General features: G+C 33.0%; 1 protein-coding gene across 4 annotated transcripts in view; it reads right to left on the bottom strand.

The window, feature by feature from the left end:
• Positions 1-15,032, bottom strand: part of DENND4A (DENN domain containing 4A) — a 111,563-nt gene that overhangs the window by 20,132 nt on the left and 76,399 nt on the right. For 2 of the 4 annotated variants that reach the window (XM_054565260.1, XM_054565261.1), the window contains exons 16-23: positions 12,525-12,658; positions 10,038-10,173; positions 9,469-9,675; positions 9,251-9,379; positions 8,874-9,015; positions 5,193-5,321; positions 3,149-3,265; positions 2,477-2,608 (exon numbers count right to left, since the gene is read on the bottom strand). In XM_054565260.1, coding sequence (XP_054421235.1) covers positions 2,477-2,608; positions 3,149-3,265; positions 5,193-5,321; positions 8,874-9,015; positions 9,251-9,379; positions 9,469-9,675; positions 10,038-10,173; positions 12,525-12,658 — 1,126 coding nt within the window. The remainder of the gene's footprint in view (positions 1-2,476; positions 2,609-3,148; positions 3,266-5,192; positions 5,322-8,873; positions 9,016-9,250; positions 9,380-9,468; positions 9,676-10,037; positions 10,174-12,524; positions 12,659-15,032) is intronic. The other 2 variants (XM_054565262.1, XM_054565263.1) reach the window with 1 other exon arrangement.

Here is a 15,032-nt window from a genome sequence, read left to right as displayed (position 1 = left end):
CAGGACGTGTCTCTCTACGATATGTTCTTGTGGCAATTTATGGCCCTTCTTCGCAGTATTTAATCTCAGAGCATTTTTATATTTACTTTATTATTTGATTAATGTTTTCCCATCCTGCCTGCTTTCTCTATGAAGGCAGGGACCATGTTTCTTTTTTGTTCCTTATTATATCCCCAGTAAGTCCTGGCATATGGTAGCATAAAGTAGAAGCTCAAAAAATAATTACAGAATGAATATTGTCTGCTGTGAAATAACTGCCACAAATATGAAACCCATAATATAACACAGTATATAAGATATTGTGACATGACATATTATAGGTAAATATGGTAGCTAAAGATAAAAAGTAAAAACATACTAAAACCAGAATTAGGCTTAGAAAAAGTATGTTTTCATATACAGAGTAAATTTTCCTGTGGTTAAGCTCAGTAATTTTGTATATATTTATCGAAATGTTAAAATCTCAAGATAATCATGAAGTAACTATAGGGTGATGATTTTATTTCCAATCACACATTAAGACATCTTTGCTTATTTTATTCCCATATCTTTTAAAAGCTGTTATTCATATGTACACACATACGCGCGCGCACGCACACACACTCTCCCACCCTTAAAAAAAGGCTTTGAATCATAGCACGTACTAGTATATAAGAAAGGTATTACTGAAAGATAAGTGTTCTTGTAAATCCCATATATAGTCTTTGGCATTAGCGATAAACCCATAGTACTTAACAGATGGGAAAGTTTTCAAGCCAAAAATATTTTTTTAAATTTCTTTTTATTTTTTTGTGTTTTTTCCATAACCATTTACCTACCCCCCCATACCCTGTTCCACCTCCATCCATACCCCACCCCCACCCTGTAATTGCCACGTTATTGTCCATGTCCATGAGTTCTTTTTTTTTTTTTCCTTTTGGCTCAATCAATCCCTCCATGCCCACGCCCCAGAGTTAGCAGCCTGCTCTCCATCTCTCTATGTGTCTGTCTCTATTTTGCTTTTTAGTTCAGTTTGTTCATTAGATTCCACATATGAGTGAAATCATATGGTACTTGTCTTTCTCTGACTGGCTTATTTCATTTAGCATAATGTTCTCCAAGAAGCCAAAAAATCTTAAGGATAAACTAACAACTCTAATTTATACCTAGGGCACCTATTACAGGATTTAAAAAGTTGACTTGTTAAGCATAGAAGGTAAACAAAAGCCAGATGATGAGTCAGCTGCTGATTGTTTACAATCATATTAAAATAGAAAGTTCATGGAAGCACATCTTAAGGAAAAGGTAAGCATGAAGAGACAGTAATGAAAGAACAGTAAGGCAAAGACTATTAAAGACAAGTTATTTAGGGGTGAGGTGGGTAAGGAGATGTAGAGGAGGGTATAGGGGGAATAAATCTATATTACAGAAAAACAAACACCACTGCATCAAGGCCATTTACAGAGATATTTCAGCCTTTGAAAGCACATCCTTCAATATATGTTTTAAACTTTTTTCAACCTTTTTCATCTTATAGCACACATAAACTAATTGCTAAAATTCTGCAGCACACCAAAAAATATATTATTTTTTTCTGATTTAACAACAACAAAAAAAGATATAATTTTGATTCATTCACACGAGATGGCCATTGTTGTATTGGCTGCTGTCATTTTTTTATTTAACAATCTAAGAGAAAAGAGGTCAGTGCCCCTGACTAAACAGTCAGGTAATGCATGTTTTAAAAATTCTAGCAGCACACTGGTTGAAAACCACTGGTTTAAATTATAACATGATGCAGAATTGAGCTATTACAAAAATAAAATAATGTTAACACTAGAAACTCTACATCTTACGTTCATTTAACCCCCCAAAAATGATCTGATGAAAAATTTGTGAGACCAAGTATTATCACGAATCCGAAACTGACTTTTCCATTAATTAGTTAACCTATGTGCTCTGCTGACAGTCAGATTATGCCTTAGTTTTCTCATCTTTTAAATGGTGCTATTATCCCCTCTCTCTAATAATAAGCATTACTGTATTCATAAATATAAAATAACATATAAAAAGCACTTTGAAAAGAAAAAAATATGAGGTATTGTTACCTAAACTGAGAAACTATCCTTTTGTCCCTGAAAAATACAGGAACAATATGAAGACGAGGGAACTGTAGGCTTCATTTAAAAACTGACTAGGTATATGGTACCCTCAGATTGATCATCTCAATTGCTCCCACTTTCCCCTTCCCAAAAGTCTTAACAGTTCAAATTTAAAAGATAGTATGTATCTCGTAAGCTTTCCTCCGTACTTTATCATCACAAAGAATTGAATAAAGTATATTATAAGATGTAGAATTCAAGCTACTAAATTATACTATAAGAGGTTGCACAAATATATAAAAAAAATAACCCTGGAGAATTATGACTTAAAAAAATATTTAGAAATACAGATACCAGTTATTCTTCACATAACAGAGGTATACTAATCAACTCACCTGAGCTTTCTCCCAATACTTTATCAGCACTGTTGTTATCTGTACCACTGAGTCGAACGATACTGGAAGAACTCTGATAATTGAGCTTAGGAAGACAATCGGCACTTCCTTTTGTACTCTCACTCTCTGACACTGTAAAAATTAAATTGAAATTGGTAACATGACATCTTCATACATCATAGAAGGCATAACAAGAAGTGGCTTTTAGTTCTAAATATTTGTCCTCAAAATAGGTAATAAAAAATTATCAAACACCTCTATATCTATTTGTCAACCAAAATAAGTAATTTACACTCATCTGAGGCCTCAAGATATGTATGCAATTACTAAGTTCTGATCATGGATTAGCTCCATGCATACATTTTATACTTCTTTGCTTGTAAAACACTGCTTTTGATGGGAAGAGGGATGGGGGAAAATATGAATACAGACCTTTAATAAAGGCAAATAAAAATATTGTTAAATCTCAGGAAAGAGCAACAGAGATTATACACTTCAGACATGAAGAGTTGTATGTTGGAACACTAGGTGGTGGAAAGGGCTTGCAATGGGAGGAAAGAGGAGTTATCATGGGAAAGTGAAAAATAAAATTAGTACTTTTATACTTAAAGCCACTTGTATTTATTATTAATGTAAGTTCACAATTTTATACAGTATCAACTTAATACCTACAGGAACTAGAATCACTCCCTTTCTTATGTTTTTCTTCTTGAATGTCTTCAGTAGATATATCTCCTCTTCTAACTTCATCTTTAGATAATGAATTATATCCAAGATCAGATTGGCAACCTGGAAAAAAAGAAAAGAAATCCCTATGCTGTTTATCATAAGCTTCTTCAGTGAGAACTAGAATTAGAAGCAACACATTAATGTTAAGATTTACTTAGAGAAGTTTTTCTGGGTAACTCTCAGTTGAAAGTATTATTTTGTTAGATTCCTCTGGTCCCATCTCTATTAATGTAAGAAAAAGATAATCTCAAAATAATTTATTTTTGGCTCCACTGCAGTCAAATGTATATACATTCACACTACTTATCTGGGCTCCAAAAGACACAGACAAACCAGACATTCTTTATACAAGTCCATGACCTTTCTAGGTAAAGTCTGAGTTCCAACTAAACATAGAATAAGAAAACTCTTCAGGGAATTTGTAACAGAACCTTCACACACAGGAATCTGAACATCTAAATGATTTTACCAAAAAGAAAAAAAAAGGTTTATTTAAATTTATAAATAGGTAATTAATTTTTCTGAAAATTCAACTGAATAATTAATGAACTGCACATAAGTACAAATACATGGGAATGAGAAAAAATTGTATTAAGTTACTAAAAAACAAAGGTTGCATTGATACAAGAAAACTTCTAATACATCATACACTGTTGTATTAAAGAGATTCTCTACTTTTAAACAAATTATTTTTCACTAGATTAGCATTAAAACATAATGTTTTGAATCCTAGTTCACTATCTTAGTATACATAATTTTAAGTAAGTCATATAACCTTTTTGTTTGGATCTCAAGTTATAAGATTTATAACATACAAGGTTGTTATAATTATGTAAGAAACAATATATGGAATGGTTTATATACTTGTAAAGAACTATCTAAAGAACCTTTATTATGTATACTAGGTTTTACTTCTGAGTTTGTAATTTTGGTAATCAATTTTTCAGCTCTATTCCCAAAGAAACTACAAGCTAAAAATGCTTTTATTAGGTCCTGTACTATTTTAAGATAGACTTTTTAAAAAAAGCCATAGTTAAAAATAAAAGGTAGACTTCTTCGTTTTTAAGAGATAATGCCTGAGAATGACTAACTCTGATTATATCCATATTGCATGATTAAGAAATAAAACCAGCCAAAGAAAAACAACTATGGAAATTACATTTCAACACAATTAGCTTATATTTATATTCTTAAAAGTAGGCATAAAAGGAGATAGATCAAAATAATGTTACTGTTTGCAGAGATAGAAGCCTTTACATTTTATTATTAATGCTTGGATTTTTAAATTTAAAATTTCTGTCCATTAAGAGGTGACTCTTATATTTGAAAATCATGTGTAAATTTTTAATGTTAATAATGAAAAGGACAGAATTATTCAAATAATTTTTTAAATGTGTCAATTTTAATATTACTAGAAAGAAGCTTATCTACAAATATTGTATTTTGATGGAATTAATGCCATCTTCAGTGCTAGAATGCTAGAAATTTTATATATATAAGTTATTTAATTGTAACTTTTCATTTTACTATAGTTTAAGACTCACGAGAGAGAATTCCTCTGTACTCTTTACTCGGCTTCCCCCAATAATAATATTTTACATGAAACATTACATTTCTGTTGTTATGGTACTATTAACTCAAATCAGGGCTATAAGTTTCTTTTTCAGTTCTAATTACATTTTCATAATTACAAAGAAAACTTTATCCTATAAAGATGACATGATGAAGAGAGATCTGCATGCTATCCGGTGTTAACTGGATTATCATGGACTAAATACTTGAATAAATTCTTAAAACTTTTATTTTTATTCAAAGAATGAACAAAATTACATATAGTTATTATATACAATATCAATCAAGTACCTAACATATAAAATTAAAAAGTGACAGGTAAACACATCATCAAAAAATAAAATCCAAAAGACAGGTTAGCAAATCTAGTTTTTAAAGTGTATTGTAATAAATGTATACATAAGCACACACAAACCTGTACTAGATCTATCATCAGCAGCATATACTTTGATTAAACCCGTATTAAAAGGTGCCTGCTCCACAGTGTGTGTCCCATGACCACTATCCATGCTGCCATGACTAACAGCATCCAGGTCACTGCCATCTGCTTAAGAACACAATTTGACAGCATTTTACTACTCAAGGAGATACCAAAACACACATTACTTTGTTGCTCAAGCTAATATCTACTAAACATGAAAAGTGCCACAAATTAGCAAAATACAACTAACGAAGAACCCTATTGTGAATCATTAATGAATACTAAAATAAGACAACCAATGGTTGATAGATTAAGTTACGAGGAAAAAAAGTTGAATTTTGTGTTTTTTAAATGTGAATACTCCAATATCAGAATTTGCTTAATGGCAGTAAAAACTAGAAAACATTCAATATTTTGAAAATATTTAAAATTTCTAAAAAATGTATAGTCTATTAATTTTTTAATTAAATCATTTTTATTATTATTCTATTACAGTTGTCCCAATTTTTCTCCTTCCCCCTTTGCCCTTCTCTGCCCATCCCCTCCCTCCACTCCCACATTCAATTCCCATACTGTTGTTCATGTCCATGGGTCATTCACACATGTTATTTGTCTACAGCCTTCCCCTTCTTTCCCCCTCCCCTGCCCCCTTCATTCACTTTCAGTCTGTTCCATGTTACCATGCCTGTGGTTCTATTTTGTTCGTTAGTTTATTTTGTTCATTAGATTCCTCTTACAGGTGAGATCATATGGTATTTGTCTTTCACTTACTGGCTTATTTCACTTAGCATAATATTCTCCAGTCCCATCCATGCTGTTGCAAAACGCAGAATGTCCCTCTTTCTCTCTGCTGCGTAGTATTCCATTGTGTAAATGTACCTCAGTTTTTTGATCCATTCATTTACTGATAGGCCCTTAGGTATAGCACTTGGCTACTATCAATAGTGCTGCTATGAACACATGGTGCATAAGTTCTTTTGAATTGATGATTAAGATTCTTAGGTTATATTCCCAGCAGCGAATCACTGATTCAAAATGCAGTTCCATTGTTAGGTTTTAAAGGAAATTCCCTACTGTTTTCCACAGTGGCTGCATTCCCACCAAAGGCGCACTAGGGCTCCCTTTTCTTCAAATCCTCGCCAGCACTTGTTGATTCATTAATGATGGTCATTCTGACAGATGTGAGGTGATATTCTCATTGTGGTTTTAATTTGCATCTCTCTGATGGCTAGTGATGTTGAGCATCTTTTCGTATGTCTATGGGCCATCTGTATGTTGTCCTTGGAGAAGTGTCTATCCAGATCCTTTGCCCATTTTTTAATTGGATTGTTTGTCTTCCTGGTGTTGAGTCGTATGAGTTCTTCATATATTTTGGAGATCAAATCCTTGTCTGATGTATCATTGGCAAATATGTTCTCTCATACAGCTGGTTCCCTTTTCATTTTGATTATGGTTTCTTTAGCCATGCAGAAGCTTTTTAGTTTGATGTAGTCCAATTTATTTACATTTTCCTTTATTTCCCTTGCCCTAGGAGATATATTGGCAAAAATATTGCTACATGGGATATCTGAAATTTTCCTGCCTATGTTTTCCTCTAGGATTTTCATGGTGCCATGACTTATATTTAAGTCTTTTATCCATTTTGAGTTTATTCTGGTGTATGGTGTAAGTTGGTGGTATAGTTTCTCTCTTTTTTTTTTCCTTGCATGTACCAATCCAGTTCTCCCAACACCATCTATTGAAGAGGCTATCTTTACTCCATTGTATGCTCATGTCCTCTTTGTCAAATATTAACTGACCATAGACTTGGGTTTATTTCTGTGTTCTCTATTCTGTTCCATTGATCTGTGTGTCTGTTCTTATGCCAGTACCAGATCTCAAAACAAAAGCCATAAAAAGGGACAAAGAAGGTCACTACATAACACTTAAAGGAATAGTCCAACAGGAGGATATACCCCTTATAAAAATATATGCACCCAACATAATAGCACCTAAATATATTAAGAAAATCTTGGAGGACTTCAAGAAAGATATTGACAACAACAGAGTCATTGGAGGGGATTTTAACACCCCACTGACAACAATGGATAGATCTTCCAAACAAAGAATGAACAAGGATACTGGGGCACTGAACAACACTCTAGATCAAATAGACTTAATTGATATATACAGAATCTTTTACCCCAAAGAAGCAAAATATACATTCTTTTCAAATGCACATGTATCACTTTCAAAGCTACACCACATGGTAGGACACAAAACAAGCCTCAAAAAATTCAAGAAAATTGAAATCATTTCAAGCATATGTTCAGAACACAATGGATTGAAGGTAGAACCTAACCTCAAGGAAAAAACTCAAAAACATTCAAATACATGGAGACTGAATAACATATTATTAAATAATGAACAGGTCGACAATGAGATCAAGGAAGATATAAAAAAGTATCTGGAAACAAATGAAAATGAACACACGACAACCCAAAACCTTTGGAATACAATAAAGGTAGTCCTGAGAGGGAAGTTCATAGCAATACAGGCCTACCTAAACAGAACAGAAAATCTCAAATAAACAACCTAACCCTACATCCACAAGGACTAGAGGAACAACATCGAACAATGCCCAGAGCAACTGGAATGAAGGAAATAATCAAGATCAGGCAGAATTAAATGACATAGAGACCAAATATAGTCTATGGCCATACCACCCTGAACGCACCCAATCTCATCTGATCTCAGAAGCTAAGCAGGGTCAGGCCTGGTTAGTACTTGGATGGGAGACCAAATACAATTCAAAGGATCAATAAAATCAGGAGCTGGCTCTTTGAAAAGATAAACAAAATTGATAAACATTTAACTAGACTCATCATGAAAAAAAGAGAGAAGACCCAAGTGTATAAAATCAGAAAAAAGGAGAAATTAAACAACTGATACCACAGAAATACAAAGGATCATGATAAATTACTACGAACAACTATATGCCAAGAAATTGGACAACCTGGGCGAAATGGATACATTTCTATAAACATAAAATCAGCTAAAACTGAATCAAGAAGAAGCAGGAAGCCTGAATAGATCAATAACAATTAGTGAAATTGAAGCAGTAATCAAAAAACTCCTGGCACATAACAACCCTGGATTGGATGGTTTCACAGGTGAATTTTACAAAACATTTAAGGAAGAACTAACTTCTATCCTTCTCAAACTATTCTAAACAATTCAAGAAGAGGGAAGACTACCAAACTCTTTTTACGAGGTCAGTATCATCCTAATTCCAAAACTACATAAAGGCACAATAAAGAAAGAAAACTATGGGCCAATATCTCTGATGAACATAGATTCTAAAATGCTCAAGAAAATACTGGCAATCCTGATTCAGAAATAAGAGGATCATAACAGTAAGAGGATCATAAACCATGGTCAAGTGGGATTCATCCCAGGGATGCAAGGATGGTACAGTATTTGCACATTAATAAACAAAATACACCACACAAACAAAATGAAGGACAAAAATCACATTATCGTATCAATAGATGCTGCAGAAGCACTTGATAAAATTGAGCACCCATTTATGATAAAAACACTCAGCAAAGTGGGAATAGAGGGAGCATGTCTAAATATAACAGTCAATTAATTTTAAAGAAAAAGTTAAACACATACACCCCTTAAAAACCTTACCTGAAAGAGTTGTTTGTGATAAGTGTGCATGCTTCTTTAAAGCTCTTTTGAACTGTGCTACTCCTAAAATAACATTTCTTAATTTTGTCCAAAGAAAATAGCCATTATGACTTCTTGAAGGCCAGGTACTTTCTAAAACAGCCTATTTGTTCAACAAAATAAAATAATTAGCATAATAATTTTTATAAATGAACACATTCATTTTAGAATCAAACTAAAAAATATCTAAGTAGATTGTATAACACAAAATAGCATAAAAAATTTACAAAATATATTTTAGATACTCTAAAATAAATATCAAGTGACCCCTGCATCATAAATTAAGGTTGTATAATCACTAAAGTTATACTCTTTCTCCATTATATGGAAGTAATTACCTTATTATAATAACCATAAGTAATGGCATTGGGATCAATACCAGCTTTCTGCATTTCAAAAAGCACTCGAACTGCAAGCACTGGCTGGTCATACTGTCCACAGAGCTGCATAAGAATGCGGTAGCACACCTGAAACACAGCAAGTTCAAAGTGTGCTAAAACAAAACATCTATGTACGTAATAGAAATAATGCATGCACTTTAAAAGATAACTGTTACCTCATCAGGTGGATCCATCTTCTTTGACTGCATTTTCTTAAGCACATCATATGCTGTTTTCAGAGCCCTGACTTTTGAATGACATACTTTCACATAAGCTGGGAGACAAATAAACCACAGTCCATAACAGTGACGTAGTAGACACCTAGACCACATCTGAGGAATGGAAGAATACCGCTTGGCAATTTTATGGGCTGATTTTATTTCCTAGAAAAAAAAATGCAAAGATTTCATTAAAAATTTTACACGCATAAGCATCCTTATGCATACCAAACAAGTACAAGTCATCTGCTTTTATAATGTTCCCATAACAAAATATGTTTTAATTAATATATATTCAAGCCTCTGTTTGAATTTGTATTATACCATATATAAAATAAAGTTCTAGGACAAGAGAGCTAGTTAATTTTTTGAAGTCCACTTACTCTAAATTATCTTCAGAAAGCTTCAGGGAGCTTAATGTGGTCATAGTTACATGTGCGGTAGTAAAGTATATTAAGGGAGGATGAGTGTCATTTATTTTTATTCTAATTATTGATTACATAAAGAATGCAAAATTCTCAAAGCACCTGTTTTGTTCTTCTGAACATGGGAGAAGGGCTACTAGGACTACTTGATTTTGAAGGCAATTTGCTCTTCCGTGTTTGTAGAAATCCTTCAGGTCTCTCAAATAAATTGTTCCTAAGAACTGGAAATCCATTATAGCTGTTTTTGAAAAGAAAAAAAATATCTCAAGCACACAAACATTATCATATCATACTGGTTACAGGCTAAAAAGAATGTATGACCAATAACTTAACCTAAAATTTATTTTTACTGTTTCTCCATCAGACAACAAATGTTTATGCTAATGTTGCTTTTCTTACTATAATATTTAGAAATGTAATAGCCAAACATAAACTCAAATATATATTTTGGAGGAAAGAATTTTGCTGAACTGACATCAAACTACAAAGAAACTCAAGCGAACTTTGCTAGTATTTGTGTAAATATATAACAAACTTATTAGATAATATGACAATTGGTAAAAGGCCCACCAAATCAATACCCTTTTAAACAGGACAGTCATTAATATCATTGCTTTGGATTAACTCATTACTGTAGAATTTCCCTCTTAAAATATGCAAATAACATATTAGCACAGCAGGACAAGCTCTCACATTATCATGAATTGGTTTATTAAGTTAGCAAGCAGGTTCAGGGCTTCATTTATAAAAAAAGAAAGTTGAAGAAGTTGGAGAAGAAGAAGGAAAGATTAGAATAGGTAGCTCTATGAAGAGGTGGGTTTAATTTGGGTGCGAGGGGAAGGTGTTTGGGCATTTAAAAAGTAGCAGCAGCTAGGAATAAGACATGCTGAAAAGAACAGGAAAAGCCTTTGAGGCAGCAAACTTAACCTACTTTATAATATTCTTAAAGGCACATAAATTGTTTTAATTAACTAAGGAGAAAACTGTAATAAAACATAGTAAACTGTATATATTCAGTTAATGAAAAAATACTGGTTATGACTGTTAGGTAGGAATAAAATATCAATGAAGTTCAGGAAAATCATGTCCCTTAAAAATATTCATTGTATGTACACGATGTGATAATAAAACCATTCTGTGTATCTTGTGGAAACTTACTGCCTTATCATTTTATATAGAAAAATGTAAATATATTAATCATTTCTTATTAAGAGGACCCACTGTGCTCTAATAAAAATGTTTAAAGTTGTTTTTCAAATAATGGATATGATTACACCAAAATTATATTGGGTAGTCTCAAAGGGGAAAATGACTTAGATTGTTTAAAAAATGGGAACTTTTAAAGCTAAGTAATTTTCTTATTAAAGGACTAAATCTAAAAGTAAAATTTTAATTAAAATGTTAAAACTGAACCACAAACCCCCCCCCCAAATATACTAACAAACACACTAAAAGAAGTCTTAGAAGTATAATGTACCAAAGAAATAAAAAGAAATGAGATGTTTAAAAAAAGAGAGAGAAATTAGGAGAAATATTTTAAATGTCTTTGACTGAAGACAGACTTTTAAAAAATGATATGAATAACATCATCAATAAATGAAAAAGGCAGGTATCAAGCGGCCTATGAATTAATCACTATTGACAAACATCTGTTACATCACTTTTTCAAATTTAATAATCTGGGTTATAAACGAGGATGTTCTGAAAAATCCTTTTTTAACAAAAATAGCACTATGACAATGATAGGTGAGAAATGGTTTTACAATGTTCAATTAAAGTAAGAAGTATTATTGGAGAATAAAAAATAATTTAAAATCCAAAAGGACATACCACTTTCAGTAAAAATAAATGCATACTGGAAATTACCTATAGTATATAACCAATGTAAATGTATAATACATATCTAGATAGATAGATGTATAAGTCTGCCTCTACCATAAACTTTATTTCACTGTGCTCAGAACGTTTCCCTCTTTCCCACTAGACCTGAAGACAGAACAATATATCATTCAAGTTTAAATACCAAGCGCTTACATAGTGTCTGACCAAAGTTCCTAAATTAATAATCGTCAAATCCAATAGTTCTGAATTTCCATGACAAAATAAAATCTCATAGAAAAATTAATAACCTAAAAAATTATATCATCCAAATCAAGGGCACAAATGTTGACTCTGAACTAGATTTAATTTCTCTAAACCAAGGTTACATTAACTAATGTGTGTCAGGGGGAGGAAATGAAAGTGAGGAAAACAGTTTCAGTGAGAAACAAAAATTAAAATTTTATCATAAAAGTGCTGCATTTTGGTGAGGTAAGGTCCTAACTGAATTTAGTCAACATTTATGAGAACAGTTACTTATGTAGATATAGAGAGCTTCCCATTCCCAAGTCTATATTATGTAAAATTATAATTTTTTTTCTTTTTATACCTCAAAACTTAATAATGGATGTGGGATAAGCTTGCTTACCACCTAAAAATTAGGGATCTGTAAAGTTTGGATTTTTGAAAATACCACAGTCCTTAGAAAGCTACGTCACAGGTGATGGATTGCTTCTCTCTTTCAATCTCAAACATTCGTCTCTTGAATACCTGTACTGTAAAGGGGGTTCTTCACCATTGGGTAGATGGGGGATTTCAGGTGGTGTTACAAAAACAGTATGTTCACTTTTGAAAGATTCATCCAGTTCTATAAGTCGCATTTCACCACTCTTGTCCATATCCACCTGAAGAAGTTTTAAAAAACATACATAAAAAATATATTGGTTAGCCAAGTGTTTGTCTATAGGGGAATGGTTAAATAAACCACATACACAACTAGATATTAAAGAGGTATTTAAAAAAAATGATCAAGTTCTCTATATACTACTATAGAAAGACCTCCATGACAATTAAGTGAAAGTAACAAGGTGCAGGACATTGTATACAGGGAACTATCTTTGAGGAAGAAAGGGAAAAATAAGAACATATATTTGTTGGGGGTTTTTTTGCTTGTATTCACATAAAGAAATACTACAGAATACTAAGAAAAGTAATTATCTATACGGGGATGGGGAGATGAATGGAGTGAACAAGGATGAAACAGGACCCAGGTTTCCCAATGCATATTTTTTATATTATTTTTCATTTTGAACCATGAGAATGTATTAAAGAATGTATTTTTAAATGCACATATACATGGATGTGTATGTGTTGAGTCTACTGGGTTATATCTTTAATTTATACTAATATAATAAATTTCCCTAAATTTTTCCAGTACATGTAGAAGGACATAAAATTTAGATTCTAGTCACATCAATATTGAAAGCACTTTAGTAGTACTATTTCTCCTAGAAACTTTATATCAGGGTAATATTCATAAAAAAATGAAAATTTCGCAAAGTCGAAACTGCCCAAAAAAAGTTCACAGAGAGCACAATATTGACATTAATTTTTTTAAAAAACAGATGTCATACATATGACAATCTATATGACAATATGAGAAACTATAACCCACAGAACTTTATTCAGTTAGGTAGAATGAATATCCCATACCAGTTGGGAATAAATGGGAGAGCAAAGATTATTAACAAGTAAAATCTTTAAGGTAAGGATAAAGGGCAGAGTATAGGAAAAAAGGACAGAATAGCTTTTAATTTTTTTCTAATTCTTAAAAAGAGCTGATACATTCAGAGTCTTCTTAAGTAAACTGTGGGTTATAACTTCAGAGCACTATGTGTCGTAATCTCCAGGATTAAAAAATGTTTTAATGGCATATCCATACAGTAAACTAGGTAACAATTAAGGCATGTTACAGAATTATAATTAATGACAAGAGAAAATGTTCATAAAATAATAAAAAATATTAGGACACTAAATCTCACACGCACACACGATTCTAATATTTTTAAAGAGAGTAAGTACTGTATTTTGCTGTGTATCATGCACTCTTTTGCCCAAAATTCTCAGGGAAAAATGAGGATGTGCATTATACATGGACATAATGACTACATAACATGGGTATAATAATGAGTATAATAATCCTGTGTATAATACACAGAAAAATGTGGCTGCGCATTATACGTGGCAAAAAATGGTACATATGTTATACAGATATAGTTGTATGTGTTCTCTCTCTCTCTCATACACATAAATTAATAAAATGCTACTTCTGGATAGTGTTATTACTGGAAAATATTTTTCTTTTTATTGTTATGTATTTTCCAATTAAAATATAATGAATATGAATTACTTTTATTAGCTTTTTAAAAATTACAAAAGGACTTCCAATCAAAATGTTGGCATAGGTAAATATGGCTTGCCTCATTGCACAATCAAATCAAAATTACAACTAAATTATAGAAACCATCCTTCAGAACCATCAGAAATTAAGTTGAATGGAAGTCTGACAATTACAGAATTAAAGACACCATATCCATCCAGACTGGTGGGAAGGGCGCAGCTGTGGAATGGGCTGGTCCCACACTCAAGTGTGGTGGATAAACACTCAGGAGGGATATAGCAGGAATGAGGAGTCCCAGCTCCACATCAGGACCCCCAAGTTGGGGTTCCAGTCTCAGGGAGATAAGTCCCCAGAACTTCTGGTTGTAAAAATCAGCAGGGATTGAGTCAGTGGAAGAAACTTCTGGAGTCCCAAGCAGTTCCTCTTAAAGAACCTACACACAGACTTAATCAGACTTACTCCCTCTGAGCTCCAGCACTGGGGCAGCAGCGTGAAAGGAACCAGTGGCATATAAGGAGGAACTGAAGTGTCTGGCATTAAGGTGAGAGCTAGGGCTAGAGCTTTCTTCCAGACAAAAGGCAGGCAAGGGCCATTATCCCTTATTTGACCCCTCCTCCCACAGAGCCACAAAGCAGGCAGGTGAGTGCTATATCTGAGACTCCATCAACCTCGCTATCACTGTTTGCCCTGACCTGGAGATCCCCTGCAACTCGCTCCTACACAATTTCCAGGACCACCCAAGCTGTTAACAGTGACTTTTCCATATGAATGGCTGGTCTTGGCTCATGTTTCACAACTTCCTATATACTTTCAAACAAGCAACAGCTAGCCTCAGTGAGCCCCCAGCCACAGTACCCCTTGCTAAGTGGCCCCAGGCC

The sequence above is a fragment of the Pteronotus mesoamericanus genome, unplaced genomic scaffold (assembly GCF_021234165.1).
Source record: "Pteronotus mesoamericanus isolate MK-2021 breed Mesoamerican mustached bat unplaced genomic scaffold, CSHL_Meso_final contig_164, whole genome shotgun sequence".
Taxonomy (NCBI): Eukaryota; Metazoa; Chordata; class Mammalia; order Chiroptera; family Mormoopidae; genus Pteronotus; species Pteronotus mesoamericanus.
This window is presented reverse-complemented; position numbering and strand designations above follow the sequence as displayed.